This window comes from Limanda limanda, chromosome 4 (assembly GCF_963576545.1).
Source record: "Limanda limanda chromosome 4, fLimLim1.1, whole genome shotgun sequence".
In the NCBI taxonomy this organism is placed as follows: Eukaryota; Metazoa; Chordata; class Actinopteri; order Pleuronectiformes; family Pleuronectidae; genus Limanda; species Limanda limanda.
Window position 1 is genome coordinate 18,378,930 of NC_083639.1, and position 16,546 is coordinate 18,395,475.

At 42.2% G+C, this 16,546-nt stretch overlaps 1 protein-coding gene across 1 annotated transcript in view; it reads right to left on the reverse strand.

The window, feature by feature from the left end:
* Positions 1 to 16,546, reverse strand: part of itpr1b (inositol 1,4,5-trisphosphate receptor, type 1b) — an 89,499-nt gene that overhangs the window by 14,339 nt on the left and 58,614 nt on the right. Inside the window, exons 44-53 of the mRNA XM_061070174.1 lie at positions 16,302 to 16,485; positions 15,690 to 15,952; positions 14,833 to 15,033; positions 12,192 to 12,302; positions 11,630 to 11,725; positions 11,420 to 11,554; positions 10,825 to 10,932; positions 10,242 to 10,473; positions 6,722 to 6,844; positions 698 to 873 (exon numbers count right to left, since the gene is read on the reverse strand). Coding sequence (XP_060926157.1) covers positions 698 to 873; positions 6,722 to 6,844; positions 10,242 to 10,473; positions 10,825 to 10,932; positions 11,420 to 11,554; positions 11,630 to 11,725; positions 12,192 to 12,302; positions 14,833 to 15,033; positions 15,690 to 15,952; positions 16,302 to 16,485 — 1,629 coding nt within the window. The remainder of the gene's footprint in view (positions 1 to 697; positions 874 to 6,721; positions 6,845 to 10,241; positions 10,474 to 10,824; positions 10,933 to 11,419; positions 11,555 to 11,629; positions 11,726 to 12,191; positions 12,303 to 14,832; positions 15,034 to 15,689; positions 15,953 to 16,301; positions 16,486 to 16,546) is intronic.

Genomic DNA, 16,546 nt, shown 5'->3' on the forward strand with positions numbered 1-16,546 from the left:
TGTTGTGAGCTCAACTCTGAAATAGCAGACGGCAGTAGTAAGGGAGGTGTCCGTCTGCAAAGTTTTGTAATAAGATTTTTTCTTTGATCTTTTCTGAAGATTTTTTTCAATGATCAAGCACCTGTTTTTTAGATCAACATTTACAAGGTTTCAAACCTAGAAAACAAACTCATTCACAGGGAGAACAGTGACAGGTGTGAAACTGTGAAAAACGTGTTGGAGACAGTGTAAAAAAACTCAAATACACATTCATGTTTGGAGGGATGTGAATTTTCTTCAGCCTATCAAAATTGAATTGAATTTATTTCATGGAAAACTACTTTTATTACATTTCAAAGCATTTTTTCAGTTTGAGAAATTGGAATTATAATCATCCCATATTAAACAGGATCATTAATCCAGCTAGTTTGAATACAGCTTTTCCCACAGTCAGGGCAGTCCTCAAGTTTCAGAGGAGATACATGATGCTGAAATACTAATAGCATCATGGACAACTTCATAATAATATATAGACCTCATTAGATCTTAAGCTGAATGCTAAATGTTGCACTATGCTACTGAGCACCATGGTATTAGTCCTTTATCAAAAGGTTTAATGTTAAATGAATGTTTGGCATATTGTGGTGAGGCAAATTTAAGTGTTAAAACTCTACCTTATTATATGAAACATATGGATGTAACACTGAGGAACACTCACATTGAAACCACCCAGCAGGTACAAAGTGGGCTCCAGGCCGACAGAGAAGATCAAGCGCAGGATGGTGGAGGCGATGAGCGCCCGGATGCCGTGAGGCTGAGGTAATACGATGACTATAGCCAGAGACACCAGCATGGCCATCCACAGCAGGGCCGACAGATGTGGCTCCAGGGTTACTGAGGCGGAAGGAGGTTGTATTAGAGAGGGACAGTGCAAACTGAGAGTTCTTCTCTTTTTAACCATGTCGACAAGATACACACCGTACTTCTACAACACTAAACTCTAACATGAATTAATATTGTAGAAACACCTGAACCCCAGTTCAAGCTTTTTGCATATTTAGAAAGATTAGTGACATCAATATAAATGCACATTTTCAGTATGCAGGCTGTATTTAGCATTGCCATATATATTCACTTAGACAGTAAAATTGCCATGACAAGAATGCCAATCCCCCAGATCAAGGCCACCCACTCTGATAAAATATCATTGTTAAGTAATTTTCAGGTTTATTGAGACAGAGCCTCAACTGATTCCTGCACTCGTTGGACTTAAGCGGTTAACATCTCCAAGTATATGATGTCCAAAACCTTAGTGTCTGCTAGCCCAGCTAAAAGTAAGGCCCAAATTTGTCTAGTCATTCAGAACGAGGGCAACAGATGAGCATGACAGCTCGATTTAAAACAGCTCGGAGAGGCTAACAGCGTCTCCCAGATTCTGGGCACAATCCCAGAACACATGAAAATAGCTGTGATATGTGTATAACATTGTAATGACTCTGGACACTGTTCTTAAAGCCGACAGGACTGACAAGTAAAGACAATGTAAGCATGTGACAGGTCGTGCATATGTCTTGTAAAGAAAGTGATGCCCCCATAGAACATATATTTTCATTTTATGTTTGTGGTCACCACAGCTATTGTACAAAAATCCAAATTTTAACAATACAAATTTGTGTCTATGCATGTCATCATGTGGTCCAGGTATTAATCATGTTGTAGTGACATAGTTTTTGGAACTTGTCTTCCTTGACTGTAGGTTAGGGTTGAAGTTAGGTTAGGGTTGAAGGTAGGTTAGGGTTGAAGTTAGGTTAGGGTTGAAGTTAGGTTAGGTTGAAGTTAGGTTAGGGTTGAAGTTAGGTTAGGGTTGAAGTTAGGTTAGGGTTGAAGTTAGGTTAGGGTTGAAGTTAGGTTAGGGTTGAAGTTAGGTTAGGGTTGAAGTTAGGTTAGGGTTGAAGTTAGGTTAGGGTTGAAGTTAGGTTAGGGTTGAAGTTAGGTTAGGGTTAAGGTAAAGTAAGGATAAGGGTAGGCAAAAAGTAAGTATGATTAAGGTTATAGCTAGTGTCCAGGAAGGGCACATTCAATGTGACACCCTCTGAAGTCATGGAGACACGACTCTGTGTGTATTTGTGTGTGTGTGTGTGTGTGTGTGTGTGTGTGTGTGTGTGTGTGTGTGTGTGTACTGAGGGGTTTACCCTACAGTTATGTATTCCACATCAATCATTGTGGATCAGCAAAGCATGACATGAGCTCACCGGGCACGGTTTAGAGCCAAGTCCTGACGAGCATTCAGCAAGCAATACCAGTTCACTCACTGTTAATATTATTTCCCTGTGTTGTTAACACACACCAATGCATTTATCAAGCTGGAAAGATCAGTCAGGTTTTCTTTTTTCCGAGGCACCATGAGGACTTTCAATGTCTCCCTCTGTGCCCTCCGTTCTGAGCCCTCCTTCTTCTCGCCTCTCCGGGCACAGATCACATGACAGGTACTCATTGCATAACTCCCCGACTGGCTAAAAATACACTTGGCTTCATCTGAATTCACCAGGGACGGTCCTGGGCACTGCTCGCGGACTTGGCAGCCGACCCAGACGAAGCGGCGTGGAATACACAAACACCTACAGTCTAAGATCAGTCGTCTCTGCTTACTCTGCAGATACATGAAGACAGAGACAGTGACCTTTACACTGAAACCGCTCACATTAAAACCAAAGTGAATCCAAGTGCAGCCTGATGGGATCTGTGTGCTGCACCGTGAAAACTGGTGATTCTTCACTTCTCCTCCATTCTGTCACTGTTTGACTCAGAGCACGGCATTCAGCTTCAGGAGGTGTGCAGCCTGGGGTTACTTAAGGTGTTCACAACCGGTTTCTTTTCAAATAAACCAACCAGAGGGAACATTCACTGAGAGACATACCCACTGAGAAGCAGTTCCAATTAAGTTGAAGGTTTTTTTCTTCAGGATTTAAATTGCCTTTACATCTTCCCTCATGATTCCACAAATGTCTGTCTCAGAACCGTTTGTCTTGTCGGCTTCACACTTGCCATGTGTTTTGTTAATGTGCCAGTGAAATGTAGTGCCGGGGTTGGTGTGATTTGAACACGTGATACATTCAATATTAATACAAATTTAACCAACAGGCGACAGGAGCACTGTAGTCCTTTTACTTCACCTATTGGAGTGACACAGACACGGGGGCTGATCTCTGTCATGGCAACAACATTAATTGAATTACTTTCAGTTTGCCAATTTGTCTTCAAACTCAAAACACATTCAATATTCAGTATGAAATGAAAAAATCTTCGCTTGATAACCTGCAAACATCACTTCACACCACCTCGCACTGATTTGGGTGTCCCGGCATGAACCACTGAGCTCTCACATGACCTCTGACACTGAAAACCACATGCAGTTTCTAGAGTTAAGCTAACAACCTCTTTTTTTGGTCTCTGCTGTGTCGCTTTGAGGAAGTTCAAACAAAAGGGACCTCGCCGTTTGACCCCAGAGAGAACAATTGAAAGTGTATGTGAATCACAATGTGTGTCTTCTCTCTGCTGCCCTGCACGAGAACAATGGAGGCCTTAATGGCTGCGGCTTCTCACATCCCCACAAACACTGCCCTCGAGGAGAACTGAGAGAAAACAAATTTGATGGAATAACGATGGTGAAACAGACAGAAAACTGAAACTGTGCTTGAAAACATTCTCTGGTCTGTCCCCTCTGTCCCTGGTATCACCCACCCAGATCTGAGGTAATCTCTTACACTTCGTGACCCAGCACAAGACAAATGGTCACAACCTCAATCTGAAAATGTAGGTCATGTGCCAGAAGCTGCCTGCCCAGGGGTTAATATGGTTTGGGCAGCGGGGTCAAATATGTAGATCCCACAAAGAAGCTCAATTATCCCTGTTTTTCCTTTATAATTCCTGTTAGCGGATAGTGGTTTTCCTTTATGTTCTTTATTAACTATTAGTTAAGGAAGTTATGTTTCTTTTTAAGCAGGATTACAAAAAAACAAGGAAGGATGTGGTACTGGTCAGGGAAAAACCCAGTGAATCTTAGTGTGAATCCAGATCAGGGGACTGACCCATGGTTTTCTTTTCACTTCCTTCCCGTTTCATAGTGTGTTTTTCTTTCAATATTTCATGGACTTTGACGAAAATGTACATTTAGCGAAGTGAATTAAAGATATGATCTGACAAAATAAAACTATTGATCCCAAAGTGAGGAACTCCCCTTGTCACAGCAGCACACAAGTCAGAATGAGGTAGAGCAGAGAATTCAAAAAAGCTAAAGAAGAAAAAACAAAATACACGTGCACATACATATGCCAACTGTTGGGCCTTGGCGGAGGAAAACTTTACTAAGTGCCATTGCTCTACATCTACCAAAAAAGATCATCTAACATTCTTATTAATTATTAAAATCATTCAAACATTAGTACATAAGATAAGTCTAACTCAATCAAAATTTTTTTCACAGACTGGATTTATATCATTGTTCTCAAAATACTTTTCAGTTTCATTATGCATGTTCAGGTCATAAGGAAGAAGTGGTGGGCATTGGTCGGTTCTCAAATGGATTGTCACACAAATCCAATGCTTCATGTCAGGATCAACAGATTCAAATATCACACCAAATCCGTAAGAAGGATTTCATTAGATCAACCGATCGACTTCAGCTGATGATTTAACTGTTGGTGTTGTTTTAATGCACTTCAATATCATTAAGCCCCAAGTCATGAGCTCTTTCCAGTCAGCAACTGATAATTAAGATATGATAACTTCTTGTCAAGGAAGCAGCTCTGGTCCATGTTTACTTCCTGTCAAATACTGTTACTAGCAAACACTGGGAAGTACCTCAGAATATGAAAGGGGGATGGGATGCAAGAAAAACTAAAGTTAAGCCACAGATGACATCATCTGCGCTTTCAGTATTGGAATGAATGTTGTCAGACGAGGGCTGGATTTTGAAACATGTTTTGTCACCACATCAACACTGTGTTGTCTTGTAAAAGGCTGCTCAGTAAACGTTGTGGGTGGTTCGCTACTTTCTCTTAGAGACAAGTCAAACTGAGGATACAAGGTAGGGAGACTATTAGTTAATCTACTCTGGTGTTCACAGTGGTGGCCACTTTTACAGTCAAAGCTCATATTTCATGACAATGACCCAAAGACCAAAAACTATATTTGCCCTCGGCGGGCACAAACCTCCACAAAGGTTCAACAGTCCCCTTATGAAACCACATTTAAATCTACTCATTCAGTCATTAAAATCCTTGGATTATTCTCGAAATATCTCAAAATGTTAAAGAACGTGATTGTAAATCGCCATTTAGGTTCTTCTCCTTGGGTCAGGTGGTTTTCATGTAGTGCTGCTAACAAACAAATAAATATACTAGAAGGGCAGTCTGCGAGCTCATACCTCCGCCTAGGCTAATTCCCCCTCTCGCCATGTCAAAGCAGAGTTTTCCCATTAATCAACTACGCCATGTTCTAATGTTTCCCACCCGGGTATGATAACATAAATGATCTCTAGCTTGGTGTTTTGCTCTGTTTGCTGCATTGTACAGCTGGATACAGATGTATTCGCTGTGGGCTGGCTCGTGCTATCCCATAATCACTTCTCAGTTTCAGATGCAGTTTTGCCGATACCCCCAAGTGGCATGTAATGCAGTATGTGAGATCTTCTCTTTCACTCTTTAGTCTGTGCACCTGTCAATCGGGTTTTGCTGCACGTGAGAGCAACCTCTGCGCATGTGAACGCCCCTAACGCCCATACTTCTATATATTCTGTGGGAAACGATGCAAAGAAAGTAAAAGAAGATTCCTTGATCTCCCTGATCCAGATCTGAACCAACATTTGATGGATTATTCCATACCACACCTATTGCAAATAATTTACAGAAAATCTGGAAATCAACAGATTGAATCAAAGATGAAGTGTTGTGGGTTACATGAGAGTTAAGTAAGATGTCCGACATCTGACTTTTCTGTTTGTGTATCTGTAGCTTATCAGGTGTCCCTTTTCTCACACCTCAAGACATGGGATTTTGTTTCCAGCTGGGAACCTAGGCCTTATGGGGAGATGCAGTTTTTATGTCATTCTATATTCCAACAAATACACACAGATACAAGCCTCGTTACTACAAGTGACGGAGAAGATTCAGACCAAAGACCAGCCAGAGAATGACACTAGAAATCTGATAACATGTAAATTCTTGTCTTAGTGTCGTAGCTCGGAAACGTAACAATATCTATCAGGTAAGGACCAAATTAAGAGGGTGCTGCAGTTTCACATGTAGATTGTCAGCGAGGAATACATTCTCAACTTGGCTCATGATTAATTTGGATTTTTTGTTTTTTCAAGGTTGTTGTCAGTGTAAAGAGTCCGTCAGTTAAGCATTGCCCTCTTGAAACACAACAACAACCACTTGGCTTTAACGCACTGTTCCGGTGGAAGTTTTTTTCTCCACTATTCACGCCCTGCAGCTGCACCTGTCAATTAGCTTAACAATCCATTGACCTCGTTTCTTCGCTTAAATTTTCACTGCCGTACAGGTTCCTGGTAATGCATGATACAGTATGTCCTCCATTCCTCCGGCCTCACCCCAGGCCTTTCCTGAAGTGTTGATGTCTGTGTCACTCATTTCCTGTTGTAATAGTTGAACTATTATTAACCACATTGTTAAAAAGCACAAACACACGCACACACTAAAGGTGAAGACTGTAGGTGACTGACCTCCGCGGATGCCTTCCAGAGGGTAGAAGAAAGCCACGAGCAGGTTCATGAGCACAGCCAGGTTGAAGGAGATGCTGCTCCAGAAAGACATGTTCCTGGAGCACCAGTACAAGATGGGCTGGGCTGCAGGACAGGAGGGTGGAGAGGCAGATTCATATAAGTTGCTGTCCTGCAGAGTCAGCACTGCAGCAGAGGAATATCATGCACACTATACTATACTTCACATGAACCGTGCTAAAGAGCAAACATTATTTATCAAACAGTTTCACTTTACAGTAAAAGTAAAAAACATGAAGGCAAAGAGGAGAAACCTGCATAGATTTTGTGACTTAAATGCCATTTCCAGTCACATGTAGTCAAAGCCTGTTCGACATAAATACTGATATTCATTGATCGCAACTTGTCTCAGTTTGTAGCTGTGGTATAGATCAGGTCAGGTTAAAGATCGTAGATATGACAGATTGATTAGGAGTAAAGTTTGGCAACAAAAACAATTAGTTAGCATCAACCAGATGGCTTAACTAGTCCCTGCAGTGATACTGACCAATGGCTCTGGATGTAAATCACGACATGTGGAAATGTTAAGGGTTGAGATGCACTAACGTCATAGACTTACTTTTGTGCCTGTGCTTCTTCACAGCAGCAGAACAATTTTATAATGTTTTTGTTGTCCAACTAGACTTTAATCCTCTAATACAACAGGGTATTAGGTCTATACGGGAAAAAAGGAGATTTTTCGAGAATAAAGTTTTAACTCACAAGTCGTAATTTTAGAAAAAATATGTTTTTATTAATTCTATTAAAATTAAGATAAGTGGTAATATTAAAATAACAGAGTATTAATTCTGAAAATATAGAAGATGTAATTTAAGTAGGAAAAGTTATAATATTTCAAGAATAAATTCCTAATTTAACTAAAAAAGGCTGGGACAAAATTGAAGCACAAAAAACTTTTATCATCATTATCACCAAACATTTCCTTCTTCTTCCACAAAGGAGGCAACTTCCTCCAAATCCATGTGGTTCTTTCTTTTGAATAGAAAACTTCTTTCGAAAGACGCGAAATAACGACTTCATTCTTGGAATATTACGACTTTGCTCCAACACGGACTGAACACTTCTAAGTCGACCATTACATTTGTGATTAGACAAATGCAGTCAATTTGGGGTCAAATGTTAAAAGGGGGTGTGTGTGGTTTCAAGTCCCGTAACATGCAGCAAATCTGTAAACAAAGGCTTCACTTTGAAGTGTAAAATCAGGCAATGCTTGAACACATTTGAGGACACAAAACCCACTGTCATGCACATTTCACACTCTAAAGAATGTTCTACTCTGAGGAGTAAAAGCACACGAATCTACATCTATATATGCACGGCCGACACTATTCTGAGTCCGGATGTTCTTCAGAGGAGAACTGATGGTGGCACTTTTAGCAGCAGAAGTCAATATATATATGACAAATGGATTAACACCAGTGGAAAAATATGGTCTCTAAACCATCTTCCTTCAGGCGGGACCATGGGACAAGTCACGCTCCAAAAGCCAGACAAAGAGAGCGGTCACTTCACAGACAGAGAATGAGTCAGGGTTAACCGGGTCAACAGGGACGTGCCCTGGTTAAAGATGAACTCAGGATAGTGCTCTGGCCGTCCAGACTATGGTATTTAAGATTAGTGAAAAAAGAAGTAGTGATTTATTCCACGTGAACATTTTTCTGGACCACCTGCAAACAGTTTCTACTGGTTTTCTGTTCCTGACTAACGAGATAACCGGTGTCCACTACCCAGGCTTTACTAGTCTCCAGTTAGGTGGTGCCACTTCCCAATGTGAAACATGTGACTGAACATAAATTGACCCCTGTAGGAAGGGACTGCCATGGAGTAACCTGGGGACTCAAGCTGTTTTCAGACAACACCCGCAGAAGAACTCTGGAGAATGGGGTCTGGACTTTCTCCGCAGTTTTCTGTTCACACATGAACAACTGGGCGGCGGGAGATTCTCATCTCAGACAACTTCACAACGGCAACAAATCAACCGCAGGATTCATCAGACGGAGACAGGATGTAACATTCATTCTGCTGCTGAGATCACATGTTTTTGTTTAGAGCACATGAACACCGACATCTGCTTTTATCACCGCAACCCTTCTCGACATCTACATCAGTGTCATCTACGTGTATGGCTCAGCTTTTTCATCTGGTGATATTTCCTTTCTTTCATGTTTGCTTCTGTTGCCTGTTATTCATCAACCTCCCCACTCCAGCGCAGGATCCTCTGCCGGGGTCTCACATTGGCTGCTCCGAACTTCCTGCAGACTTTATACTACAGGCAGCCAGGCGGAGAAAGTCTGCCGAAACTCCAGAGGCTCTCACTCAGACATTTGCGTTCACACATGCACCTCCTCTGGAGAAACTGCAGAGGATCTCCGGAGTTCAGTCTGAAAGCAGCTGAAGTTGAAAGGATTCACACTCTCATCTGAGGCCAATTGTCTCTCTCACATGTCAATTTCTTTTACATCTTTCCTGCCTGTTCAAAGTTTTCTGTCCACGTTATGTCCATATAAAGCAGAAACATGGCACACACCAGCCACAGCTTTTTTTTCGCAGGACAAAACACTTGTTAATTAATTTAAACCATTTATTAACTTATAATAAAACTCATCATTTAAACAGTTTGTATGTTCTCTTCACTTCCATTCCTCCAGGGTTCGGAATTTAGGGAGCAGAGCTCGGCCCCTTTTCACACGTGGATCCTACAATATATTTCCCAGTTCAATCATCAGAGCAAGTTTGTCACGATTGCTTATCAATATATTTTGTTTTTATTTATTTCTCTGTTAGTGCTATTATACTTTAACAACTGAATGTTAAAAGTCAAAATGTATGTATATTAACAAGAGTTTATTGTAACTTTGGATCTTTCTGTTATTGGAAGCTAATAAAAATTTTATTCAGTCATATTATAAAATTTGGCCGACTATCTGGAAAATGAGATTAGCAGCTTTCTTCACGGCTGCTAGAACGGTTAAGTTTAACTGGCTCTCATTAGCCATTCACAGACTGGTGTTGTTAACAATTTATTATCTCTGTCAGTGAGGTTATCTTTTTACGCCTGTCCATTTGTTTGTCTGTTGATTTGTTTGTTTGTCACCAGGATTAAGCAAAAACCAACCTTCTATTTTTTATGTTTTTTATATTTTCACCTGGGAATTATTCATAGATCTTGCTGAAAGTCATGTTTAGGGCATTGGTATCTATGAATTCTGGAACATATATTGGATTTAGGGAATTAAGATGTGGCTTCGAGGGGACTATTGGGCCTTGATGGAGTTCTGTGTTCTACTTAACGGTATTCTATGTATGGTAGATGAACATGTGTGAAGGCTCTTTGCAGCTGACATGACTGTCACAGACGTAATAAGCTTTTTTTTAATTGTCAGTGATGGCCCCTGGAGGGATGGGACTAGGAAAGCATATAAACTTGGCATTAGAAGGTAAAGAGTTGAGCAGAAAGACGTACAGGGAACCGTGTTGGTGTCAGCAGTGGCCTCTTGAGTGCCTCGCAGCTTCTTCTGCCAGTTCATCTCATTGAACAGGTCCTCGGCGCTCAGGAAGAAGTCATTGATCTTACTGCCCTGCTCGTCCCGCTCCGTGGTGTAGTAGACGCGCAGCTTGGACTCTTGGGTGAGGAACTCGCAGATGTTCGGGACAGGGAAGACGATCTGCTCCATGGTGCGATCCAGTCGCACGATCTGGACGGAAGCAGAGCAGAGGCCACTAATCACAGAGTTCCTGTCACTGTGAACCCTGACAGTGAACCGACAGCTTCTTCGGTTCAGAACACTGCCACAAATCAGCATTCCTTCTTTTCACTGCCTGTGCACAACAAAACGTGCACACATGCCAAAAGGTGCTCGTCATTCTGTCCGGGTACAGGGTGAGACTTAATAAAGCGTGCCAGCAAAAACAGCATCACATGACTTAATTTGAATGCCTAACCAGTTACAATTGTCTCATGCTGGCACAGATCTCTTAAAATCTTAAAATGATATAATTAACAAAATAAAATGCAAACATGATCCAGCCTTTTTCAGAAAACTAACCTCGATCTGAGCCGTGTGTTTGGCGTAGAACTCGAGTGCCTCGTCGCCCTCTCCGTACGTCCCCCCCGGCTTCAACATGGCCTGCAGCTCCTTGTTGTGACGCGCCAACTGAAACGACAACCGACATCATCGCAACAATGACAAACACATCACACATGTCAAAGTTTTATTATCAACATTGCTTTGCTTGACAGTACATGTTTTTGCTTTACATGTGCGGCAACTGAGGAAACATGGCTGGTATTTAAGAGCTTCTATGTAACAATGCATGCCATTAATTCCTCCTTTCCATTTCACCACAAGGCTGCAGGGTGTGGACTGACATTGGTTGATGCATAACTATAACTGTTGTTGTTGTTAACCTAAATCATGGCGTGAGCACATGCGCCGCCCGAGGGCTGAAAAAGGAGTCAGGCGCAGAACGGCGAGTATCACATGTCTGTAGCAGCCACAGGAAATGACATTGACGTGCAGAAACAGTGAAGCCATTGAACTCCCATCGGTTATGTTACATTATATACCATATGCATGTGCTACAGCGTTGGCTCCAAAGTGTGACGGCCTCTGCTGACGTTAAGGAGAGTCGGCGGCTTACTTGATGTGCCAAGATGTAGATATTATGGCCGACGTTCCGTGGGGACGCCGAGTGCTCCTCCTCGGCCTCCTCACCCTCCTGTGGCTCCTCCACCTCGATCTCCCCCTGCATGTAGGCCTTCTTTATCACATCCACCTGCAACAAGACAGAAGACTGTCACGTAACATCCACTTCCGAACCGCGTCTCGATTCGAAGTAGGTCATGCGCACCAGCTCTTTAGGCCTCATGTTGTACAGGATCCTCTCGGCGTTCTCGCTGTCATGGCGACTCTCCATGATTGCAAGAAGAAGCTTGGAAGCATTATTCTGCAGAGAGATAATAGAGAACGGATGTTCAGTTTTCCACACAGAACACAAGGATCCCTCATATAATTACACTTTACAATGCCTCAAATATGTATTTTTAGCCACCATTGTTGCAAGATTCTCTCAACTCACAGATTTCTCATAAAAGATAATCTCTTAAGAAATGTGTGTCTTCAGTTTAGCCTGGAGCTGTGACTGAGATCACAATCATTACACTTCTGAATACTGTCTGTGATTTAATTAGCACAATAGGTTCACAAGTTTATGTCAGATTTTTATGTTTTAAAACTCTCCCTGATTTTAATCTCTGGTGTTTGCGTAACAGACTCATGTGATGTGTTGTTAGCGTGAGAGCAGTTTTTCCACAGGAGGAATAAAAATAACGGCATCAATCAGGAAAGACACAAGCGCCTTGTGTAACTCTCCTTCTGAAGGGTTTCTTCTCATCAAACCAGTAATAACTCACTTTGAGCTCCAGCACCAGATCCATCCTCTTCTTGCCGAGGGGGTTGATGTCATTGAGGATGAGAGCGATGATGATGTCGATGCCGTTGCACTCATGAGTGGCGATGCAGTTCTGACGAACCAATGAAATGACAGTAAATTAAAGTGTTTTTTATATTCTGTAACAATGTTTTCTGATGTAAAAACACGGCAGTATGACAGATAAGTAGGTTTCATATAAAAGTTAAAAAAATGATCATGGTTTACTCACTGTTTATACAGATTTCTAAATTATGACATTATCTTTAACACATTCATACAGTGCATCTGTCACACATCACACTGCATCACACTGACTCTACCCCCCCGCACATAATTTATTTCCATAACTTATTGTTTCTTAATGTATATTTTTCTTACTGTATATATTGTTGATTGTTTTATGTACAGTGCACCAACCACACCATGGCAATTTCCAATATATGCAAATATACGTGGCAATACAAATAATTCTGATTCTGATCACTCACACACACCAGCAGCCGACCTGCTCCACCTCCTGAGCCACAGACTCTGGATTACCTCCCCCAAGAGCCAAGTGTCCCCTTAAATTCAAGTGATAGAGAACTGATTCCCTGATCACTGGGATTCAGGAGACTCTTGAGCTGAGGGTAGCATGCATGCAGCTGTACTCACTTTCATGTGCATGGTTATCTGTGTGTGTTTGCAATGGAGTATAGTCACAAACAAGGATCATGCATGTATCTGTGGTTTTTAGGTATTTGTCTGAATGTATATGCAAACATGTTTATATCCATACCACCTCTTTATGTATTCCTCATAAGTTTATAAAGCATAATTGCATTACATGTGCTGTATCATGTACTGCCTCACGCTCACAAACAAACCAACAAATAGACAGGGGTGGAAACATAACCTCTTTCGTGGAGGTGAAAATTGCTGACTACTTTATGAATTTTATATCGTTACAGTCATCAAAACAATTCTCAAACCATTTGAACAATAAAAAACACAGATAAGCTGAGTATTAAGAAGTTTGGGATACTTTGTCTCTTTCTAAGATGGGATTCACAGCATCCTGGATTAGGCAGAATTCAAACCTCTGTCCGGGAGAAAAAGTCAGATTTGAACTGTATCTGGCCAACCAATAGAATTTTAATTCACTGGCATTTGTTCCCTTCATGGTGATTCGAAATTTTTGCAACCTCAACCCGGTCATGTGCTGATGAGGTGGGTCACATTTTATTATTCTTGGTCTAATTTCATGAGTATTGGCTTTGTGCACACAGATTCCTGTTTATTTTGCCAAAACATGTGCCACGCCCCAAAACGAATCCGTGGCCTGTGGCAGCCAAATGGTTCAGAGCCAGCGTGTTGATACAATTTGATCAAGATGCTTGATACCACACAAATAAAAACACCAGCAGAAACAATACCAGCACTCACTGGATATGAACAGAGAGCTTTGTTGCTCTGGCAATCCCCCCTTCCCCCCAGGAGCTGTCAGTTCAAATAGCAAACATGCATTTTATCAAGTTACTTATTTAGTCATGGCAGTCACACTTGCCATCGTATGACCCCACAGCGGCAGAGGATGCCACCATCATGTGAGCAGAACGAGCAGAGCGGCTCCATGCCAGAGAACAAACACAGGCAGCCTGGAGTTAACACTGCTGTGGAAAGACAAGCGGCCGGGTGGCGTCATGGCAGCAGCAGCAGGGTGCCGGGCATGAAGAGAGTGAACGCACAGGACTGATTACAGCAACACCCAAACAAAACCACCGTGAAGTATGACTGTTAGATTGGACAGGTCACTCTGACGTAAACTGAGGCCAGTTTGTAAAAGGGAAATTGACAATTGAAAAAGTTACATTGACTATGTCAGTGCCTGTTCTAAACCTGCCTGTTTGGAATGGACTGTTCTCTTGTCCTGTGTTTAAGCCTCAGCTTCAGAATTATTCCTTGTCATCAGTGAGTCCTCCTTAAAACTGTGATACTATATAAAATATACTTTCACTTTTTATTGTTTGTGTTCTGGATGTTGTGTGCAGAGCTTTTTATAAACAGTCAATGGTGCAGAGTTAGAAAACTTTGTGCTCATCCTTCCTGGTTTATCTGCAGTAAAGATATTAGTTTTGTTTTTTTTCAAAAAATAAAACTTGATTACCTTTTATTAGTGTGTTTATAAGTTTGAATTAATTGACTCAACTGACTCCTGCTATTTCAGATGTCTTTTAAGTAACCTTCAGATCCATGTTCACAACTTTTCAAAATAAAAGCTCTGTAATTCAGCTTAATATAAAGCATTGTGGCAATAAAACCAATGCTATGCTCTTACTTTGAAGACATATTGCCAAAGAGGAAGTGATTGTATGACTGTTGTTGCCTCGACAGAGATTTTTATTAGTAGTGAACGTATCAGGTTTTCAAATTGCACCAAAATTGGCACTGTTGTTTCTCTGGCATTTTACAAAATAAATGCCAAGTGTGAAGCCAATAAGATAAACCATTTGCATGATATACGTTCCACATACAGACAGACAAACAGACATTTGGGGAATCAGTTGGTAGATGAGGAATAAGAATAAATAAGACTTTAGGATTATGAGCCTCAATAATGGGTTCTCCGGGACGTGTATCACCTGGTTCTCATGACAGGGACCTTGGCAGTACTCGGTCAGGCTCTCCACGGTCTGGTTGATGAGGCCGACGTTCTTCTCGTTGATGTAAAGTCCCAGCAGCCCCAGTCCTCCCGTCGTGCTGCCGCAGATACAGTCCAGGAACTGCAGCGTCTCGCACACCAGATTATAGTTGTTTTTGTTGTTCTGGTTACGCAGAAAGTTCTGGATGATGGAGGGAGATAAAATGAAGACTCACTATAGGCACACCAGACAATTGGTACTAGAAACTCTCTTTTAAGCTTCTACTCAGAAAATCCCCCCAAAAATGTTCTTTCTTTCTCTTATGTAAAAATGTAATTCATCAACCGTGCCTTGTCTGCTGTTTGAGCATGCAAACCTCTGCAGCAGCCAGACAGTTACAGCAGCGGCGTCTTTGAAAGAATTAAAAACATTATATTGATCATCTGTGCTGCGTGGTTGGCAGTAAATCAATGCATCACCCACACTTGTTCGGGCAAGTTGGAGTAATTCAGCACTGATCCAACAGATATCAAACAGAGGCCTGTCCCCGGTTTGAGGTGTAAACAGAGTCAGTGTGAGGAGGAAGTCTCTCTGTCTGGGCCTGCAGGAGCTCTCCGTTACCAAACACACACAACTCACACTCCTCATACTGAAACCAGACCAAGACAGGCTTAGATATGGAAACAGCTGCATCAGGAGGTTATGCAAAAGGTGCCTATTTTCCGCTTGGTTTCGTTTCTGTATAAACGAGTGTGGTGATTGAAAATCAGATTGCTGGTCAGGAAATGTTTGCGTGTCATGGGACCAAGGAGGGGGGGGGGGGGGGGGAGCCCTGACAAACTGCTGCAGTGGCTGACCTGCAGCTCTCTGTTGTGGTTTTCACAAAGCAGCTGCATGAGGCGCAGGATGGGTTGCATGATGGTGATGATGACGCTCATCTCGCCCTCTTCCTGGCCCTTGTCGACGGTGGGGACGGGGGTGCCCTCGGCTGCAGCCTGGTGCTCTTCGGCTTCGGCCTCGCGGCGGTAGGTGGTGAAGGCCTTCTTGGTGACGGCGGACGCCTCCACCAGCTGCTCCTTCGCCTCCTCGGTCACCACGGCCACCACCGCTACATCTTTGACTGACCACAGGTACAGGAGAGTGAGTAAAACATCACAATGAGTCCTCATTTGAAGAAGTCACTTATTCCTGCAACTGTCCTTATAATCATTGAGATGCAAAAGGGAAAATAATGTTTGATTAACCTGTGTTTATTCAGGAAGAGTTTGACTTCATGCTGTAATAAATGACTTCAAATCAATAGAGAAAATGAAAGAGTAAACTCAACAACAAAAGGCCTTTAGTGCACAGAAGTCAACCAAGGGGAATTCTTCTTATTCTCGCTAGTTTAAGGTGTGATTCTCTTAAGTCAGACCATGATCTCACTCATATCACTCTCATGCTTGCGACCCAAACTCCAGACCCCTGACCTTTCTTGCGTGTTGGCACGTCTTTGTCTGGCGGCTCCTCGTCCTTCTTCTTGCTGCCCAGGTCACTGGTGTTGACCGATACGGTGGCTTTGATTTCCTGCTGCGCCAGTTTCATGCGCTCGTAAAACACCTTAAAGAATTTCTCTGACTTGTTGTCTCCTGTCAGACGATGGAAGAACGACCGCTGGAAGAAGAATATGAGAGAGGACAATGTGTTTGATTAATGCAGCAGCTCACGCTCAGTT